General features: G+C 43.2%; 1 protein-coding gene across 2 annotated transcripts; it reads right to left on the bottom strand.

Annotated features, from left to right (window-relative positions):
- Positions 1-17,066: 17,066 nt before the first annotated feature.
- On the bottom strand, positions 17,067-19,782 carry actc1b (actin alpha cardiac muscle 1b; the record flags this gene model as incomplete). 2 transcript variants are annotated; one of them, XM_080534809.1, is made up of 8 exons in its annotated part: positions 17,067-17,210; positions 17,368-17,549; positions 17,690-17,881; positions 18,003-18,164; positions 18,526-18,610; positions 18,740-18,850; positions 19,053-19,181; positions 19,654-19,782. In XM_080534809.1, 8 exons carry the CDS (start codon positions 19,780-19,782, stop codon positions 17,067-17,069), a joined length of 1,134 nt encoding a protein of 377 aa, XP_080390935.1. The 2 variants fall into 2 exon arrangements, with proteins under 2 accessions (XP_080390935.1, XP_080390936.1); XM_080534810.1 differs by lacking the exon at positions 19,053-19,181.
- Positions 19,783-21,212: the final 1,430 nt, after the last annotated feature.

The following is a 21,212-nucleotide window of genomic DNA, read 5'->3' as shown; positions in this document are numbered from 1 at the left end:
CTTTTTATGACCATTTTTATCTCCACTACCCTACTCATACTTTAAGCCTAACATAATGTTTAAGCCTAACATAAGACTAATGATGTTGTCAATTCTGTATATTGTATTGTATTTTTATTAATAATTTAAAACAACTTTATACACCCACTGCATATATTTCATTGTATTATCTTATTAATAATAATAGCCACCAGGGCACCCCATAAGCTCTTCTCCACTAGTCTGATTAGATTGAACTATTCCAATTCCAGGACTGCAGCACAGAGCATAGGTGTTAAATATTAATGTTATGACAAACCCCAGAATTGGGACAGCAAATTGAGGTTCCAGCAGCTTTATTAACATTGGGTTTAAATACAACATATTGACAATTAGGCACTTATGCTTTTGGAAATCTTCATCGTCTAGAGTAACAGACTTCTCAGAACAAGAGCTCGCCTCGAGCCCCAGATAGCACTTTCACTTTCCATGGCAAACTATTTTACAACTATAAATGGAACTGTCAAACTAATGTGGAAGACACCACTGCTCACGTGCCACCCTAGGCCACCTCCTAGACACGCCACTGGGTCCTGGTAGTCTGGAATGGATAGAATCACAGTAGAAGAGAACATGAGTGCAAAACTGAGAGAATAGTGATTTGAAATGTACCATTAACTAATTTAACCATGCAATAGCACCAGAAAGGTCAAACAACATAATGGTAATGTATTAAATAAAAGAAAATTCATAACTAGCACTGGTAAGATTCACTCATCAGAGAAACATATTCACAGCTTCTGTATAGAGAATCTCTCTCACTCACCCCTTACCTAATCATATTTCTCAGAAGAATGTATTTTCCTCTGGATGGCCTTGTCTTTGGATAGGAGATCCATGAACTCATGACAGGGAAGGTTGATGTTTGTCTTGACAGTAAGCATGGCCTTGACTGTGTCCACTGTGAATCTATTCCTACTATCAGTCCATATATCATTCATAAGAGAGAACACCCTCTCTACGGGTGCATTACTTCCTGGTAAGCATAGTATAATAGACACTAGTCTAGCCAGGTTAGTGTACTGGATCTCATTGTGTTATGACACGGGGGCGAGGGGGCTCAAGGACACGACAATGGAGGCAGAATAAGGTGAAGCCCCGTAGGGTATTTATTTACAGTGTAGGGGAGGGGAAAAAACTGGAGGGAAGAGTCCGGGGGGTTCAACCTGGCGGGCTGGCGGTAGTGGTTGGCGTGGGCTGTGGAGGAACAGAGAAAGAGGGTAAGTCTCAATGGTAGGCTAGGACAAAGGTAAGTGCACAATAAAAAGGCACAAGGGGATTTGTATACGGGAAGAATACAAATTGCAAAAATAGTATCACGAGCAAAGTACACGACTGGAATCAGATAATACTTGCCAGGCCATTCTTAGGGAAGAACTGACGATGAGTGAAGGGAAGTCCAGAGTAGATGTAGGCAGAGGGTTGATTGGGAGTGGAGACAGGTGTGCTGGTTTGGCTGATAATCTAATTAGGGGAACAAGCCTCAGCTGCGGCGGAGAGCACGCTGTGCTCAAGCTGTGGGGGCGGGTGCTCGAGCTGTGGGGGCGGGGGAGGGCGTGTGTGAAGGCCCAGCCGTAACACATTGTCCTTTAAGTGATTAAACACAGTTTCCCATCTCTGACTGAGTGGTGTCTCACTTTTTTTACACTCTGCAAGTGAGCCCCCTTTTAGGAACTCCTGCAGGGCAGACACCTCGTCGAATAGGTCATCTTCATTTGACTACATTTGGGCACTTTTCTTGCATTCTGATTAGTAGTTTTGAGTTAAAGGTTTATGAATGTACCATTAAGCTCCATTAGACCTATAACTGTAACTTAAACAAGCAGTAACCAGTTGACAACCAACTGGTGTCAACCCTGTTACTGACCTGTCAGCCCTGTTACTTGTATAATATTATAATATAATTTAAACAATGAAAAGACTAATGCAAAATCAACTCATTTTATATGTAAAGTAAAATAGACCAGTAATCCACACAAAGAAATCAGGGTATTATTATGTTGTTTCCATAACTTTTTCTTAAAACAGAAGATGCTGTTAAAGTGTCAATTGTAAATGAGCATATTCATCATGGAAAAAAAGTAAACTCCTCATTATTCTCACTTTACAAACACACTTATTGTAACAAAGGGGACTTTATATTTCATAGAATATCAGATTTGTTCTAAATATGGATTTAAAACATTTTCAAACATTAATTAATATGTCGGTAACAGGGTTGACGAAACAGACTTACGCATGTTGATTATGTGAAAATAAATAAATAAGATACCCTGAGATGGCACGTCATTTTATTCTAAGAGGTGAGGATCTACTTCATCCAAAAAGGGGCATACACTTTTAAATCAAATACTCCGAAAACCAAACATTAAAAATGGAAAATGGCACGTTTTCGTATAATGACCCATAGGTGATTACCAGCAAGACAAACAACATAACACAACGCAAAGCACTCAGCTAGTACAAGCACAACCCAGTCCTAAACAAAATAAAGTAAATTCAAACATACCAAAATGCAGTATCTCCAGCCAGGAAAATCCTCAAGCCGTGCCTGGGTCAGTCACTGGAACAAATGACAAGGAGGCTGTCAGCAACCGCACTATTTATACAAACAGAAGCTAGCAATCATAATGACCTCGCTAATGGGGAACAATCACTGAATCGTGGCTGAAATGATTCCTATTGAATGTAACGATCGCCCATTAACGTGGTAATAATATGATTGATTGATTGATTGAAAACTTTATTAGAAGATTTGCAGAAGTAGGTACATGAAAGTACATATTACATACAAGGTCAACTAACAGGATAAAAACCCAAGAAAGCCACTGGCTTATTTCAATTGGGGTCCTTGATTCTCAATTCATCGTTACATGTAAGACAGACAAAAAAGCTAGTACTATCTACAAGATAATACAGACAAATAACTATTACTATCTACAAGATAAACACACATCCATCATGGGAAGAACAATACAACAAAACATAAGGTATGTACAGCGGGTAGGACAGGTGGGGACATACACCACAGGTGGGGGCGGGGGACAAAACACAAAGTATGTACAGTGGGTAGTTCGGGTCTTTTAATCTGATTTTTGATTTAGAGGGTCCAGTTACGGATTGCAGCCTCCTGTAAATGTTTTTTGAGAGTGGTTTTGAAGGTGGGCATGCTGCATACATTGACATTATAATAGGGTCTATAATTCTAACGTAACGCTTCACACAACAGCGCTGACATTATAGCTACCAATATTAGGCTGGTTAACATATCTAGACCCTCTGTCATGCTTTTATTTGTGTGAACACACCTCAATAGGGAGTGGGGGGAAGGAACACACTACAGCACTACGTTCAACCTACAGTGGAGTTCATTTCATTCACCATTGTCGCCATCTAGTGGCCTAAATTAAGAACGTGAGCAGCTAAGCTGAACGCTTCTACAGTATATTTATTTAGCTGACCCTTTTATCCAAAACGACTTACATTGCAGTGAGTGCATACATTTGTCAGTATATGGTCCCAGCGGGAATCAAATTCACAACCTACTATGCGATATTATTTCCATGCTCTACCATCTGAGCCACAGAGGACCACATAATCAAACTCAACGTTTAGTAAGTGAAAACAGGAGTCAGATGTCAGATTTATTCCGATTTCTTAAATTCCAAACCAATGTCTTTGACAGGACGAAAGAAATTAGTCTCAATAAAGGACCTCAACACAATCAATCAATGTACAGTACCAGTGCCTCTACTAGCTACACATTGACCTGTAATGGTCCTTCAAATAGTTAAACCTCTCACTGCCTTTATATACACACATGCTACAATTAAGCAGCTATCTGTTAGCTTAGTAGACAACAAGTTCGGGAAAAGCTGTCTTGCATGGACATTGATAAGGCCCTTTTTTTTTTAGACAATTGAGCCTTATTTTAGGATATAATAAATATATTTTTAGATATGACACTGACGAAATTGTTCATGGGGAGACCTGCATAGCATGTGAAAGTATCTTATATGGCATAGTCTATATACTCTTCATTTGATAATAACCAATTAACTGTAAACATCGATGCCAGTTGTATGGTTCTAGTGCGTAGGCCATCAGTGGGTGGAGTGGGAGGGGCGTGGTCGCGATTGCTCATTATGATGTCATAGATGTTGTGACGCAATGTTGAGCCTGAAGCAAACTGCAACTGGGAAAGAAATGAGTCGGTAATTGATTTGCAAACACATTGGTCGTATTAAAAAGCGTTAAGTATCTTCTGTCTGTACATGCCTAATCATGGACGAAAATACAAACCCTAAGAAGCTGCGGAGACGAAAGCTCAAAGTAAGTTTGGAACGGTTTCTCTGTCTTATTTGGGTCCTTCTTCTGCCACTAGAGAGCGGCATTGTTGTTTTCTCTTAGTTTCCTAGGCTAGGCCATCTAGTGGTGTTTTCTTTAGTGCTGCTTCTTGAAAACTATCGTTTTTTTACAGTGTCAATGTTCTTGCCACATCGTTAGATATCTTTAGTTTCTAACCCTTTGAGCGACACTACCTGGAAGTTCAATTATTATCTATTATTGTTATAATGTTTATCTTTAAGTTATACAGTTTGGTGGCATGTACGATAGCACATTGTAATGATAGCATTCAGTCTATTCTTATTTATACAGGATGCACTGATTAGCATGAATGCGATGTTCTATGTAATACCTATCTGATTAGTTAATATTAGGTCTTACATTTAATTATTTTGGAAAAGAAATTATAGTTTTGACCATAACTTCCTACAAAAAAGCGAATTAGTTTGTGTTTATTAGTTAGTTTGTGTTCATTTCAGTTTCACACTTCTTTACATGAAATCCTGTTCATTTACAACAATCGTCTGTTCCTTGGAGGATGTGATGCAAGGGAGAGTTTAGCTGACTGTGAAAATCAGATCATAATTTTTTTCATTTTTTCATTTTGGGGTGGTCTTTTTTTCCTTTGTTATTATGGGACAAGTTAAAACTTTGAGTTATACGAATGTCAGGGATAAAATGCAATACAACTGGGTAAATTGGTAGCTCATAATCTCCTCTCTATCCTAACAACCCTGATTGGTTGTTGGTTTATTCTACATCAGGCTGGGACCCTCACAGCTCCCCAGACGCCCGAGCTTGCCTGTCCCCAGAAGCCTGGACAGTGGCTTACAGCTCAGGCGGTCCCACCGCACCCCAAGAACGATAACCCCCCGAAGGTAGGATTTGTCTTAGAGAAAACTGGATTGGTAGGCTAGAAAATTAGACATACCATGTTTGTAGTAAGGTATTGAATTTTCCCCATCCATTCTGATCGGTTCTGTGGCTATAGACAACGTTATGATTTGGTGTCAGCCATTGACTTGTTATAGAATTGATTGACTTCCATAGACCTCTCAAGTCCAGCCCACTTTCATGTGATGATCATGTGTTGTCTCAGGGCCGGGTTCCGACGCCTCCGTGTGGCCTCCCACCTCTGCGTGGCCTCCCACCTCTGCGTGGCCTCCATGTCTGCCGCAAGGCAAGGCCCAAGGCAGCCAGAGGTAGTCGGACCAGGCACATTAGTGGACCAAGCACAGTAGTAAGTAAACCCCCAACCCTCCCCTATACACACACACACACACACACACTCCTCCCACCCCCACTCTGCCATCGCCTGTTTTGTTGAGTAACACCATTGTTTCTCAGTAAGTGTATTTAACGACTCTGTAGTATTGTGTGGTTAGTGTATTCAGTAAAAGTGACTCTCCATCCCAGGACATTGCTGCATTGAAGGAGCCCTGGTCCTCTTCTGACGGTGGTTACCGTGAGTATGATTAGCCAAGATACCCAGTGTGACTTTCATTGATAGAATTCTCCCTATCTATCCCCTGGAAGAATCCACCAATCACAACTTGACTTTCCTCTCCCTGTAGGACGACTAGGAGTTCTGCCACCTATCAAAACACGGATTTCAGCCCCCAGAAAGGAGACTACATGTGGGTGTTTTGGTGACCCTAGTCGTACGCCAGATATGAGGCCATAGCGTTGTTGCCATGGTTACATGCTTACAGGGTGGTGTGGTATCTGATTGTGTATCTCTCTTTCAGCACCACTAGTCCAGCGGCTGACACCGGAGGGTGGGAAGAGTTCCGCTCCATCTCCGGTTCACCGCCTTACCCCAGAGGTGCTCAGAGATGCCACCTCTCTGGAGGCCAAGCCTGGTCCATTATCAGCGGTGGGCGTAAGGGAGGTGTTAACAATGGAGGAGCTCCTGATGCCTCACACGTGAGTCCTACTGTGAACCTCCTTATGTCCAGTAGGACAAAAACACAGTATCCTTGTACACACCAGTATTACTTGTCAATAATGTTAACCAGTGAAATATTGTGTTCATTTGTTTTCCAGTCAGCAGAGTCTAATCAGGCAGCTCCTGAAACAGACGGTAATTCAGTGATGAACTTCTTCAAAATATCTAATTCTTGCAAAACTAGCCTTGCTTTCTACAGTATCATGAACCCAATTAGAAATGTTGTCACTTATACAGTACCTGTCTCTCTCTCTGAGAAGGTGACCATAGATGACCTGCAGGGGTGGGAACTGGGGGTCATCACCTCGGTGGTCGTTGCCTGCGTTGACGTTGTCCTCCCCGCCATGGTCCTCTACACCAGGAAACAGGACCGCGACGACGGACAACATGGCCGACCACTGTTTGTTCTCTCTGAGTCAAGTCACTCAGGCTTGAGAATGATTCTGAGCAGGATAGTGGATTACACCAGTGCTATCGAGGAGCAGCAGGAGGAGGAGACTCAGCCTCCCATCTCTTACCGATGCATGTCGGCTGCTATACTGAGGATGCTGTACACTGATGTGGATGAGGAGGACGTGATCCCCAAGGTCTACCAGCTGCTCATGGACAGAATTGGCTTGGTGTTCTCTGCTAGACAGGGGAAGTCCAAGCCCATCGACTACATGGGAAAACTGTACCAGAGCTTGAATGAGCTGCTGTATAATTTCGCACAACAATTAGTCACTTATCTCACTTATAAAGAAATGGCCGTGCCCAACACCATCAGCCAGCACCAGAGGGCGGTGCTAGACGCCACTTGTGAGGCTTTGACCACCAGGGTGGGAGACCTTCTCCACGAGACTTGCAAGAACCCTGACATGCCCTGGGCTATTTTAATGAAAGGTACCACTACCTTCATGAGCTTATTACACAGTAACATATGTAACACTATGTATCAGTCTCCCTCAGACCTGAAATATGTTCCAGGTCAGAGAAAAATATATATCCTTCAGTTTACTGTTTTCACTTGATGAATTACATTAATTAATTACAATGTTACTGCATATGCATAAGGTCATCTTAATGTAAAAGTGTCAGTACCTAATTTTAGGGCATGCAATTATTAGTTTATATGTTTATATTAAGTCTGAGTGCTTGTCCCAAAGATAATTCATGTTGTTGGCCAAATGTCATGTCAACTTTGTTTTGTTAGGATCGCGTTCAATGGCGGTCAAAGATAGTGAAGAGGAGGACACCCTGTCTTTGATCAACACTTCCACCATGAGTGACGTGTGCCAGGACAAAGATAGTGAAGAGGAGGACACCCTGTCTTTGATCAACACTTCCACCATGAGTGACGTGTGCCAGGACAAAGATAGTGAAGAGGAGGACACCCTGTCTTTGTTCAACACTTCCACCATGAGTGACGTGTGCCAGGACAAAGATAGTGAAGAGGAGGACACCCTGTCTTTGATCAACACTTCCACCATGACAGAAGTCTGCCAGGAGAAATATAGTGAAGAGGAGGACACCCTGTCTTTGACCAACACTTCCCCCATGACAGAAGTCTGCCAGGAGAAAGATAGTGAAGAGGAGGACACCCTGTCTTTGACCAACACTTCCCCCATGACAGAAGTCTGCCAGGAGAAATATAGTGAAGAGGAGGACACCCTGTCTTTGACCAACACTTCCCCCATGACAGAAGTCTACCAGGACAAAGATAGTGAAGAGGAGGACACCCTGTCTTTGACCAACACTTCCCCCATGACAGAAGTCTACCAGGACAAAGATAGTGAAGAGGAGGACACCCTGTCTTTGACCAACACTTCCCCCATGACAGAAGTCTACCAGGAGAAAGATAGTGAAGAGGAGGACACCCTGTCTTTGACCAACACTTCCCCCATGACAGAAGTCTACCAGGAGAAAGATAGTGAAGAGAAGGACACCCTGTCTTTGATCAACACTTCCACCATGAGTGACGTGTGCCAGGACAAAGATAGTGAAAAGGAGGACACCCTGTCTTTGACCAACTCTTCCACCATCTGCCAGGACAAAGACAGTGAAGAGGAGGACACCCTGTGTTTGACCAGGTCTTCCTCCATGAGTGACGTCTGCCAGGACAAATATTATGGTGACGAGGAGGACAGCGGTGAGGAAGCCTATGACGACGACAGTGACATGAATGAAGAGTATGCTTGGAGTGACCGCCAAGAGTGTGCTTGGAATGACATCGCCGTCGGTATGGAGGACTTTAGCTTTGACACAGGGTCCTCTGAGACGTCCCAGAGGAGCCTGAGTCTGACCTCCAGCCTGGAGGGTGAATGTCACCTCAGAGGGAGCTCTGTAAAACTGGCGTGCCAGTTGGTAGGTACCTCCTCACAGGTAAGAAGAGAATAGATAGATATGGATGATTATAATAATAATAGTAATAATAATACATTAGACTTTTCTAGACACTCAAAGACGTTTTACAAACTGAAAAGATCGAGTAGTAATAATAAAAAGAAACAAAAAATAAATAAAAGAAAGTATAGGGGCCTAATTAAGGTAGTGCTGGGGACCCATGGGAAGGGGAGGGGGGAGGGTTAACTGGTGAAGGCGAGCTTGACGAGGTGGGTTTTGAGGGCCTGTTTAAATGTTGGGAGGGTGTTGGCCTGTCTGACTGGTTGGGGAGGGCGTTCCAGAGGGACAAGGCTGCGGCTGACAAGGCCCGATCACCCCAGGTCCGCAGTTTGGTCCTGGTGGTCTTGAGGGTGGTTTGGTCGCCAGACCTGAGACAACGGGAGGGGGTGTGGAGGGGGACGAGGTCGGCAAGGTAGGAGGGGGCCAGATTGTTGATCTGGCTTTGTAAGTGTATGGCAGTCTAACTTTATAGAATGCAATACACGTAACTGTATATATATATATATTGCTACATATTATATATTTTAGTCAATATAACATACATATTGATGCATACATTGATAATAATAGAATAGAATAGCTAGCTTGCTAGTTCTTTGACACTATTTCATTTTACACCATGTCACACACTTTCTAGTAACAATAATAACGACCAATTTTAACCAACTTTCTCTGTCAGAACACTCAGCAATTATATTTGCTAACGTTTCGACTTTCTTACTTTCCATCTGCAGACATCTCACCCGGCAAAAACTCTCTCGCGTCACACTCACACACTCGCGCAAAATCTTTTCTGGCTATGCGAGACTAGCGGACGTTACCTACTAGCGGACGTTACCTACTAGCGGACGTTACTTACTAGCGGACGTTACCTACTAGCGGACGATACCAACTAGCGGACGTTACCAACGAGCCCATGGGCTTACCACTCGCCAGATTCGGATTGGACATTTTAACCTGCTTGTCAGATGTTTGGTGTCTACGTCCGTAATAATTTCTCTTTCTTGGGGAGGCGGGGGGTTCCGTTGGGGGGGCAATGTGTTCACAGTTGAATACTTTACTGTGTACACATTGTGGAAATGTGTCTGGCCTCATTATGGCACAGCATGTGATTGTGATGCACTGCCTGTCTGCCTCATATCTGTATCTCTCTGAATATAATCCTGCAGTGCCCACAGAAGAATGGGATGGACAACTCTGTGAAAGAGGAGAAAGGAAAGGGAGAAAGAAATCCGAAAAAGAGAACAAAGAAAAACAAGGTAGAAGGCTTTTTTTTATTTATTATAATAATAAAAGGAGGATGAAGTCACATCTGGGTTAAAGCACTTGATCGGGGGAGCTTGTCTTACAGCAGCATATACAGTACTGTATGTAGCCTACTGTAGGCTGTAGGACAAATATCACCCCCCCGCACCAACCTACGGACCTTTGGGGACAGAGCCTTCAGCGTGGCTGCACCTACCCTCTGGAACTCTCTCCCCATAGTGATCCGCAACGCCCCCACCCTGGACTCCTTCTTCAAATCAGCACTTAAAACCCATCTGTTCACCAAGGCCTCACTGTTCCTGTTTTGTTTTGTTTGTTTCTGTTTTGACCATTTCCTCTAGAATTGTAAAGCGTCCTTGGGTTTTATGAAAGGCACTATACAAATCCAAGTTATTATTATTATTATTATCATCACCTTTCTTGGTTTTATTCACAGAAACCACACAACAATATTCCAGTCCCCCCTGGCCCTGATGGTAAGATACCCGTTTACAGTATCAGTAGAAATGTCAATCCCTATGATCTTTCCTGCCACGTTCTCCATATCACACACAATGCTAGCATTATGGGATGGAGAAGCGGATACATGACGTCACATCCTGTTGTCTGTAATCTCTGCAGACACGGAGACTGCTGATACAGCCAACAGCACCAAGGAGAAGCCCAAGAGAGCCCTCCTGAAGCGCGTCGCCTTGGCCTTCTCCAGGTTCTTCTGCCTCCCTTACAAGACTGATGCCACTGACTGATGACCTTACTACAGGGTATCCGCTTACTACAGGGTATCCGCGGTGTCTTGAAAAGTATTAAAAGTTGATAATCAGTTTTGGGAAAATCAAGACCCAAAACCTCATAGGAGCCAACGGACCCCCATCGGGATCCGAAGTGATATAAAGAGTTTACCTCGATCAATTCTCTTCATCGATATCAATTTTTTTTCACAACTTTGCATGCTATACGATGCCACCATTTTTTTCACATCCAGTTTTCTCCAACTGGAGAATGTGTCATGTCCGGTTTCAACGCCGAATTTCCATACCATTGGTCGGCCAACCCCAAAAAATCCCCCCCCCCCAAAAAAATAAAATAATCTGATACATGAGAAAGGTCAAAGGTCAAAGATGGTGCCAAAATATCTCCAAATGGCCTAAACATATAGGTGTCCGCCTAAACATACCTGTACTAAAACAGGTACAAAGTTGCATTTGCTCACATTACTAGCATCGACTTTGGCACAAGTACTAATAAGACCCTGGAGTACTGATTCCTAGATGATTTGGGCTTCGTTATCAGGTTTCCAAGGTGATATTCACTGTAAAAGCTGTTGTTTTTTTAGGCGGAGACTGAATTTGAGATGTTTTATAATGTTCTAGCTCTATTTGCTCTGACACAGTAACATAGATTTTGATTCTGACACTTCTACAGCCACCCCACAGGTGTTAGCTTTCATTTGATAACAATATCATTATGAAGGCCCTTGTGATTGTGGAGATATTCTATATTCACTGTGGGCATGTCATTTCGAGCAGAAAACCAGAAAAATGAGGTGGATAAGATCTGGTTAAGTGATCACTAGCTAAAGTAAATGATCAATGCTCTTTACAAACACCACGAAGCATTGTCAGCTCAAAATCAGCAGATTATTCTGTATTTATAACATGTCATGAACATTCTGGTGCTTACTGTCATCAAGATTCACAGCACTTACCACAGTTTATTCAGCAGGTAAAGTTTGGCTTGCGGCTGATGCACTTGGTGGAGGACCGGCTGTATGCTTGATGGAAATTAGGCATTTTATTTTTTCCCAAATTCCGTTTTTTCCATTTTAATATTTCTGAATTCTGTAATTTGCTTTTTACAAAAAAAAAAAAAGAAGAAGAAATGAAATGCTTGAACCGGGGACTTTTCCGGGGACCGTTTGTTGCCGGGGACAGGTCATCCAAACCGGGGACTTTCCCCGGAAATCGGGGGCATCTGGTCACCATATGTTATACGTAAGTCTGTTAATAGTTATATGTATTTTGATATCAGATTGATGTGAACAGTAATCGCTCATGTTTGTGTTCATATATATGTTTGTGTTACAAGTTATGTCCATAGCATTCGCTCATGTTAGTGCTGTTACCTATTGTTAGTGCTGTTACCTATATGTGTTATAGTATGCTAACAGTATTGTCTCATGTCTGTTGTGTATGATGTGTTTGTTTATATCTTGTTATGTGTGTCTTGTTATGGTAATTGTATTCACTCATACGTTGTATTCTCACCCACAGGGTGTTGACATCTTTGTCTAAATAAATATCACAAACAGACATTGAGGAGTCTTCTTCATGTCAACACCATGAAGGTGGAATGCCCCGTCCCCGGCTGCGACTTCGAGACCTCAGGATGGCACGACCTCAGGATGGCACGTTTTCGGCTTTATTGGTCTTATTGGCCTCGTTAGCATTTCCATAGGCATGCCTGGATGTACAGACGGTCTGTTGGTGTTGATTTCAGACAGCCTGTGATAAGGCGGCAGCTAGCATTGAGGGCGGGATCCAACTTCTTGGCATGGGCAGCTCGCTCCCATACTGGGCAGGCATACTCGGCAACTGAGTAGCAGAGAGCTAGTGCGGTTGACTTCAGAGTCTGTGGGTTAGCACCCCAGGTTGTGCCAGTGAGCTTGCAGATGATGTTGTTCCTCGCACTCACTTTGCACTTGGTCTTCTCAGTGTGGATCTTAAAAGAGAGGCATCTGTCCAGGGTTACTCCGAGGTAGACTGGGTGCTCACAGTGTTCAAGGGAGGTTCCTGACCAGCTGACCTTCAGTTGGCGCTTGGCTTCACGGTTTCTCAGGTGGAAGGCACACACCTGTGTCTTAGATGGGTTTGCACTTAGGTGGTTCTCTTCATAGGAACAACGTTGTTCTCTATCTACATCAATGATATAGCAAAAGATGCTGGCAAATCCCAGATCCATCTTTATGCTGACGACACCATCTTGTATTGTGCAGGCCCTTCACTCCACTCTGCGGCTTCCACTCTACAACTCAGCCTCACCTCCATTGAGCAGTCTTTTCATCGCCTCCACCTTCTCCTCAACATCAAAAAAACAAAGTGCATTCTTTTCGACCGGAGACCTCGTGTCAGCAGCCCCCCTAAGATCTTCTGTGTTGACGGTTCCGAGCTGGAGTTTGTCTCTTGTTACAAATACCTTGGCCTTTGGCTGGACTCATCCCTTTCCTTCACCACCCACATAAAGCACCTGCAGACAAAAGTCAAAGCTCGCCTAAGCTTTTTATACCGGAACAAGGCCTCCTTCACCCGTGCAGCCAAACATACCCTTGTCAAGATGACCATCCTGCCCATATTCGACTATGGCGATACCATCTACACTGCGTTCCAAATTATTATGCAAATGATATTTTTCTCAGATTTTCCTAAATAGTCGATGCAAATGACAATCAGTATAATTTTCAAGTCATCAACCGTTAGAGTATAATTCAAATTGTATTGAACAAACCTCCCAATGATGACAGTATTTTTTTTTTAAATAAAAAACTCAAAATGCACTGTTCCAAATTATTATGCACAACAGAGTTTCAAAACATTTTATAGGTTGTAAAGAACTAAAAATTGTAATTTGATGAATTTAGGGTTAGGAGGTCATATTAGGAGGTCATATTTACTGAAATCAAAAGCTATTTCAAACAAAAACATCTTAACAGGTCAAGTTACATGTTAACATAGGACCCCTTCTTTGATATCACCTTCACAATTCTTGCATCCATTGAACTTGTGAGTTTTTGGACAGTTTCTGCTTGAATTTCTTTGCAGGGTGCCAGAATAGCCTCCCAGAGCTGCTGTTTTGATGTGAACTGCCTCCCACCCTCATATATATTTTGCTTGAGGATGCTCCAAAGGTTCTCAATAGGGTTGAGGTCAGGGGAAGATGGGGGCCACACCATGAGTTTCTCTCCTTTTATGCCTATAGCAGCCAATGACACAGAGGTATTCTTTGCAGTGTTTTTCGTTTTTCCCATATTGTCAGCGTCTTTGAGCCTCGGAAAAGCGCTATATAAATCTAATGAATTATTATTATTATTATTATTAAAAACTCACAAGTTCAATGGATGCAAGAATTGTGAAGGTGATATCAAAGAAGGGGTCCTATGTTAACATGTAACTTGACCTGTTAAGATGTTTTTGTTTGAAATAGCTTTTGATTTCAGTAAATATGACCTCCTAATATGACCTCCTAACCCTAAATTCATCAAATTACCATTTTTAGTTCTTTACAACCTATAAAATGTTTTGAAACTCTGTTGTGCATAATAATTTGGAACAGTGCATTTTGAGTTTTTTATTTAAAAAAAAAAATACTGTCATCATTGGGAGGTTTGTTCAATACAATTTGAATTATACTCTAACGGTTGATGACTTGAAAATTATACTGATTGTCATTTGCATAGACTATTTAGGAAAATCTGAGAAAAATATCATTTGCATAATAATTTGGAACGCAGTGTATAGGATGGCATCTCAGTCTGGCCTCAGGAAACTCGGCACACTCCATCACTCCGCCATTCGTTTTGCCACTGGTGCGCCTTTCACAACTCACCACTGTGACCTGTACACCCTTGTAGACTGGACATCTCTTCACAGCAGACGGCTCTGTCACTGGCTTCATCTTATCTACAGAACCATACTTTGCAAAACACCTTTCTACCTCTCATCCCTTCTGCACCTCTCTCACCGCCCCGTCATCGTTCTAAGATCCAGTGATCTTGTCCGACTCACCATCCCCAAAGCCCGTACCGTTGTCGGTCGCAGCGCTTTCCGGTTCGCTGCAGCACACGACTGGAACACCTTACAGAACACCCTCAAACTCACCGCCCTCACCTCACTCACTGCTTTCAAACAAATCCTGCATCGAACCATAGTCGATCAATGCACCTGCTGATCACCGTCTCTCACCCTTCCCATAACCCATCACTGCCTCATTTTAAGTGCATTTAATGCATCTGTATTTGCCAGTGTTTTATTGTTGTAAATTATTTTTTAACCTTGTTTTATTTCTAGCTCCCCCCCCCCCCCCAATAATTTGTTCTTACATGTTTACCTGGTTAAATAAAGGTTAAATAAAATAAAATAAAATAGTAAGGTGTTAGCTCTGCCAGAACGTTGGAGAGTCTGTCTTCCACAACTGTGAAATCAGTGGCTTGTGCACCTATGCCAAGATCGTCTGCATAGATGAAGCGGCGGGTGTCTGCACTTTTTGGTTGGTCGTTGGTGTAGATATTAAAGAGAAGTGGTGCAAGCACACTTCCTTGTGGAAGGCCATTCTTGAGTTTTCGCCACCTGCTTTTCTTTCCTCCTAGCTCAACGAAGAAGTGCCTATTTTCAAGCATGCTTTCAATCAGTTCTGTCAGACGGGTGTCTCTTGTGGTCTCCAGGATCTTGCTGAGGAGACGTCTGTGGTTGACTGTGTCATAGGCAGCTGAGAGGTCGACAAACACCACACCAGTTACCATCCCTTCCTCATATCCGTCTTCGATGTACTGGGTGAGGTTGAGTACTTGGCTAGTTGTTGATTTGCCAGGGCGGAAACCTGCTTGTTCAGGGATGAGGTGTTCGTCAACAAAGGTACAAATTCTGTTGAGGATCAGATGTTCAAAGAGCTTGTAGGTGTGACTCAAAAGTGAGATTGTATAAGTGATAATGTTAAAATGAAATGTAAAAATAAACACAAATAAACTCTCATACATGTATTACTTTATTGACAGCATCACTATGACAAAGTGCATTATATAGATGTAAACTGGAAGTATGTGGTGTTGCTTTGTACATTGCAGATCCTGATTGTCTTGACCAAGACTCTCAGCGGTCATCAGTACCCTGAAATGGACTATGCATACAAAGTGTTGTACTTTAGCCACAAAGCAGTGTTTGATTTCAAATCCAAACTTTTGGAGTGTAGAGACGATATAAGAAAACGTCCTTCGCTGTCCCATTACTTACACAGTCCACTGTTTATTTATAGCATTTATATACCTAATTGCACTTATCAGAATAAGCCTGGATTTTCCTTTAGCGATGTTGATGTCCGCTTTGTTGAGCTTATCAAAGAAGTTGAAGTCGCTGGTGAAGGTTGCTATGGCAATGTTGTGCTCCGTGCCGGCCCCAGGGAAGAGGGTTCCAGCACATCCGTCCGTTCTTCCAGGCCTCAAAGTAATCATGGTCTGCCATTACTGTTACTTTATTAGTGTGCTTGCTGTAAACTCCAACTTGGATGGCGGTGGGGGTCACAGAATTTATGTACTGGCCAACAGGGGGCCACAGATTCACACAAATGTTAAGCTTTTAACTTACACATTCAATGTCAAGGGATAGCATTTATACTTCTTGGCTTAAATACCCCGATATGGGTTTGGGGGCAAACACACAATTCCCACAGAAATTGTACCTCTCTAGTTCAATTGTCTTACCTCATCAGAACCCAAACTATTAGCTTGTTTTACTCCATTGTAAACAAACACTGTATAGCTTCAAAGCATGGTTAAAACGATCATTTTGATCTCATGGAGGGCTTTGCATCCTTTCCTTCCATTTCTCCAGCCCCATCCCACAACCCTAAAAATATTTCATGTTTTGCAGCAGTTATGATTAAACACAAACACTTCTATATAATGTCTTTTTCTCCATTAACTATTATCTTATTACGTAAATGTTTTATCTATTTATTTTCTTATATTTTCTTTTATTCATTGTCATTTTTATTTTCTTACTATGCTTCTCTTGCTGTATTTTTTAAAAAGAATGTATGTAAAGCACTTTGAATTGCCCCTGTTATATGAAATGTGCTATACAAATAAAGGTGCCTTTCCTTTGTTATTGTTTGAATCCAGATTGTCCCTTTAATGAATATAAACGAACAAATACATGTGATTACATCTAGGCCTATATGGTACAGCTAATAGGCCTCTGCAGAAATGAACCAGCATAAATGATACTGTAAGAAGGTTTTATTTTTTATTACAACAGTAAATGTATATACAGTAAACAACACAGTACAAATGTTGGGAGGGGGAAAGCGGGTTGTGTGTTTAGAAGCACTTCCTGTGGACAATGGAGGGACCTGCCTCATCGTACTCCTGCTTGCTGATCCACATCTGCTGGAAGGTGGACAGGGAAGCCAGGATGGAGCCACCGATCCAGACAGAGTACTTACGCTCAGGGGGAGCAATGATCTAGAGGATGAGTGAAGAGTAAAGAGAATTAGGCATCACTGCATCTGAACATCGTTACATTTACTGTAACTTGATTGGTCTTTGAAGTAGATGATGTAGGCTGATTTTTCTTTTACATTTTCCTTTAAAGAATAAAATACATTTCTGTTTCCCTCACCTTGATCTTCATGGTGCTGGGGGCCAGGGCTGTGATCTCCTTCTGCATCCTGTCAGCGATACCAGGGTACATGGTGGTACCACCGGACAGCACATTGTTGGCGTACAGGTCCTTACGGATGTCAATGTCACACTTCATGATGCTGTTGTAGGCGGTCTCATGGATACCGGCAGACTCCATACCTGGTAGAACACATCACAGAAGTCGATTAAACGACAAGAAAGTGGAAGTTCCAGGATTGTACGTAGTACAAGTAGTAGTAGTATTACAACCTTATTTTGTGTTCCTAGTGAAAGTGAACCAGGGAGAAAGAGTAACTAACCAATGAAGGAAGGCTGGAAGAGGGTCTCTGGGCAACGGAAACGCTCGTTACCGATGGTGATGACCTGACCGTCGGGAAGCTCATAGCTCTTCTCCAGAGAGGAAGAGGAGGCGGCGGTGGCCATCTCATTCTCGAAGTCCAGAGCCACGTAGCACAGCTTCTCCTTGATGTCACGCACGATCTCACGCTCGGCTGAGGGGTACAAGTTCCAGTGATGAGAATAGAAAATCCACAAACTCCACCTCAAAAACATTTGCTGTAAACATATAAGAAAAAAACCCTCATTGACAGAAGTCAGCTCTCTTCAACGTACCGGTTGTGACGAAAGAGTAACCACGCTCTGTCAGGATCTTCATCAGGTAGTCAGTCAGGTCGCGACCGGCCAGATCCAGACGCATGATGGCGTGGGGAAGAGCATAACCCTCATAGATGGGGACGTTGTGGGTCACACCATCACCAGAGTCCAGGACAATACCTAACAGAGGGCAGACATGATTCATCGTCAGTCAGACATACTGTGACTGTCAGAGCAGAGGAATGGGGCTGGCTGCCAAATGGGAATCACTCAAAGCGTTTGTCACATCATAAACTAACAATGCTGCCGAAATCAATGGCTACAGGTGCACCACACAACCTGCCAATGAAGGATTCACACTGGTGCCTGACAACTAAGCAGCACATACTACACACATACTATGTATAGTACTTGAATTAAGCTGTATCTGGCTGATAGAGTACTTTGATCTTTGATCAACTACCAACATGTTGTATTGAACAAACAGCAACCATCTAGGCTTGATGTTGCTAAAGAGAGTGGTGCTGAGGTAAATACTGACCGGTGGTACGACCGGAGGCATACAGGGACAGCACAGCCTGGATGGCCACATACATAGCGGGGACGTTGAAGGTCTCGAACATGATCTACCAGAGAGAACCAGGAGATAATGTCAGACATTTGCTTCCTTCCGTTTGTTTATCCATCACCTTACCTCCTTATTAAAGAAGATGGAGGAGATGATAGTGGGGGGGGGGGGGTGAATGGGCACATACCTGGGTCATCTTCTCTCTGTTGGCCTTGGGGTTCAGGGGAGCCTCTGTGAGCAGGGTGGGGTGCTCCTCAGGTGCCACGCGGAGCTCATTGTAGAAGGTGTGGTGCCAGATCTGCAAGGATGCCGGGAGGCAAAGTGTGAGATGTTGACCTACAGGTGTGTTGATGTTATCTAGGCTAGGTACAATCAATGAAATTACGATAAAAGTGACTGTTGTTATTCTGTATACCTTTGGGCTTAGTGCAGACTTCTATCCTAAATCTCTTAGTAGTGTTGATAGTGCACATTTGTGAGAAGTGTGTGAGAACACCCACCTTCTCCATATCGTCCCAGTTAGTGATGATGCCGTGCTCAATAGGGTACTTCAGGGTCAGGATACCCCTCTTGCTCTGAGCCTCATCACCTACGTAGCTGTCCTTCTGACCCATACCCACCATCACACCCTGGAGAGACAGAGGAGAGGTCAGAGGTCAGGAACAACACCATCATCAACACAGCCTGCATACACCGGAAACTACACCCTAACATTCAACTCACTCCTCCTCCCCTGAAAAACCTTCAAATTTGTCACACAGTACAGTGACACACACTATGTCAGCCCCACACACAAAATTAAATGTTTGCTGTCATTTTGTGGAAATATTAGTAGCTAAACAGTCTTAATAAAGTAGCATGCGGTGCGTAAGTGGCGTAGCACACTAAGGTGCGTGCCATATTATCACAAATCCCTGGCTCGATTCTGGTCATCGACATACCCTATCCTGCCCCCTCTCTCACACCCACCCTTCCTGTCAATCTCTACTGTCTATCCCAATAAAGCAGAAATGCCCTAAAAACGTATTAAAAAAGAAGAAAGTAGCATGTAACTAAGTTTGTTGTTGTTGTTTATCTTAAGTCTGTGAGCGTTTGCCGTACCTGATGGCGGGGCCTTCCAACGATGGAAGGGAAGACAGCACGGGGAGCGTCATCTCCGGCAAAGCCAGCCTTGACCAATCCAGAGCCGTTGTCGCACACAAGGGCGGTAGTCTCCTCGTCGTCACACATGGTTAGGCTTTACCGGGGTGGTCTGAGTGACAGAGAGACAGACAGACAGATGAGTTACGGCTGCGGGGCAGGAAACAGCTGCGAAAACCTCCAGTGCCATTCAGAGCATTTCAGGAGGGCCTGTCCTAATTGGACAACTGCAGACACTTTGTCACCGTTGTGATAGCACATGAACGTCATATGGCAATTTGACAGTTGTCCGGTTGTCACTGAAAAGCCATTGTTTTTGTCTCATGGAGGTCATAACCATCTCACACTCTCTCGTACAGCTGGAATCTTTACATATACAAATCTGGAAAATTGGCTGTTTGAATAGCAGCTATCATTAGCATGCTAACTGATCTATCCTGTTTGATTTTATTTTCATCCCAACCTTTTTGCCTGGTACGCCTTATCTCTCCTGCCGTGACAGTTCCTGGGACGTTTTAGGGGCTGCCGAGGTTGTTAGGACCAAAAAGGGGCATATCTGTGGCCGCAAACAAGACCAGCTGTCTATTTTAAGGCCCACACCCCCAACTGTTGTTCCAAACAGGGCTGCTACACAAGTGGCAGTTGGAGGTGGAACCCCATGAAGCCCTGTTGCTATCTGCAGCTATTTCAGGCCCGCGAGAGCTTGAAGCCAATCTACAAAGCAGCTGTCGGCACATTACAACACCTCAGTTTACTGCATGGCTCCCTGCCCAATCAGACTGTAATGCCTGTCATTCATAAATGAAGAAAGTATTTAGTTTTGTCTGTATTAACTTCCTTCATTAATATTAATCAGTGTACTTGTTGACTTGTCTGACTGTTTTACCTATTTCCCCCTCATCCTCAAATTCCTCACTGTCATCTCTCGCCTGTCATATCCAATCCACTGAATAGTCATTTTGGAGAGATCTAATTCATCCATTCCATTTAGAAGTGACTCCAGTTTGATGTCTACGACTGCCCAGTCCCCATATACATGAATATCATGTAGAGTATCACACTACCACTACACCTTAAACAATTTATCCAGGTTATAGAAACAATCCAATCCAATCTCAGTGATCTGCTGGACAGCGCCAGGTCAACATCCACCCAAGGAGGAACTATAAGACTAATAACACCAGTACCTATAGAATCAGATGTTTATCTTTCTATACAAACAAGCAGTAGGAGGCACTCACCAAGTTGTACTGCAAGACTGATGCTTCCACTGGGACAAAGGGAGATGGGAAGAGGACCCCTTAAATATGATCGGGGACTGGGGACCAGGGGCGGAGCCTGGAGTTCACACAAGTCCAAATAAGAGCTGCCAGAAAAAAGAAAACATCCAGCATGTAAATGTCTCTGATAGGGTGGGATGGGGCTCCCATGGATGGGTGGCTTCTGCACAAATACCAGAAATCCTGACCTGCTCAATAAGATGGTAAGAGAGGTAAAAAAAAGAAGTGAAAAAAGAGATG

The sequence above is a fragment of the Nansenia antarctica genome (genome assembly GCF_963989245.1).
Source record: "Nansenia antarctica genome assembly, chromosome: 1".
Classification (NCBI taxonomy): Eukaryota; Metazoa; Chordata; class Actinopteri; order Argentiniformes; family Microstomatidae; genus Nansenia; species Nansenia antarctica.
This window is presented reverse-complemented; position numbering and strand designations above follow the sequence as displayed.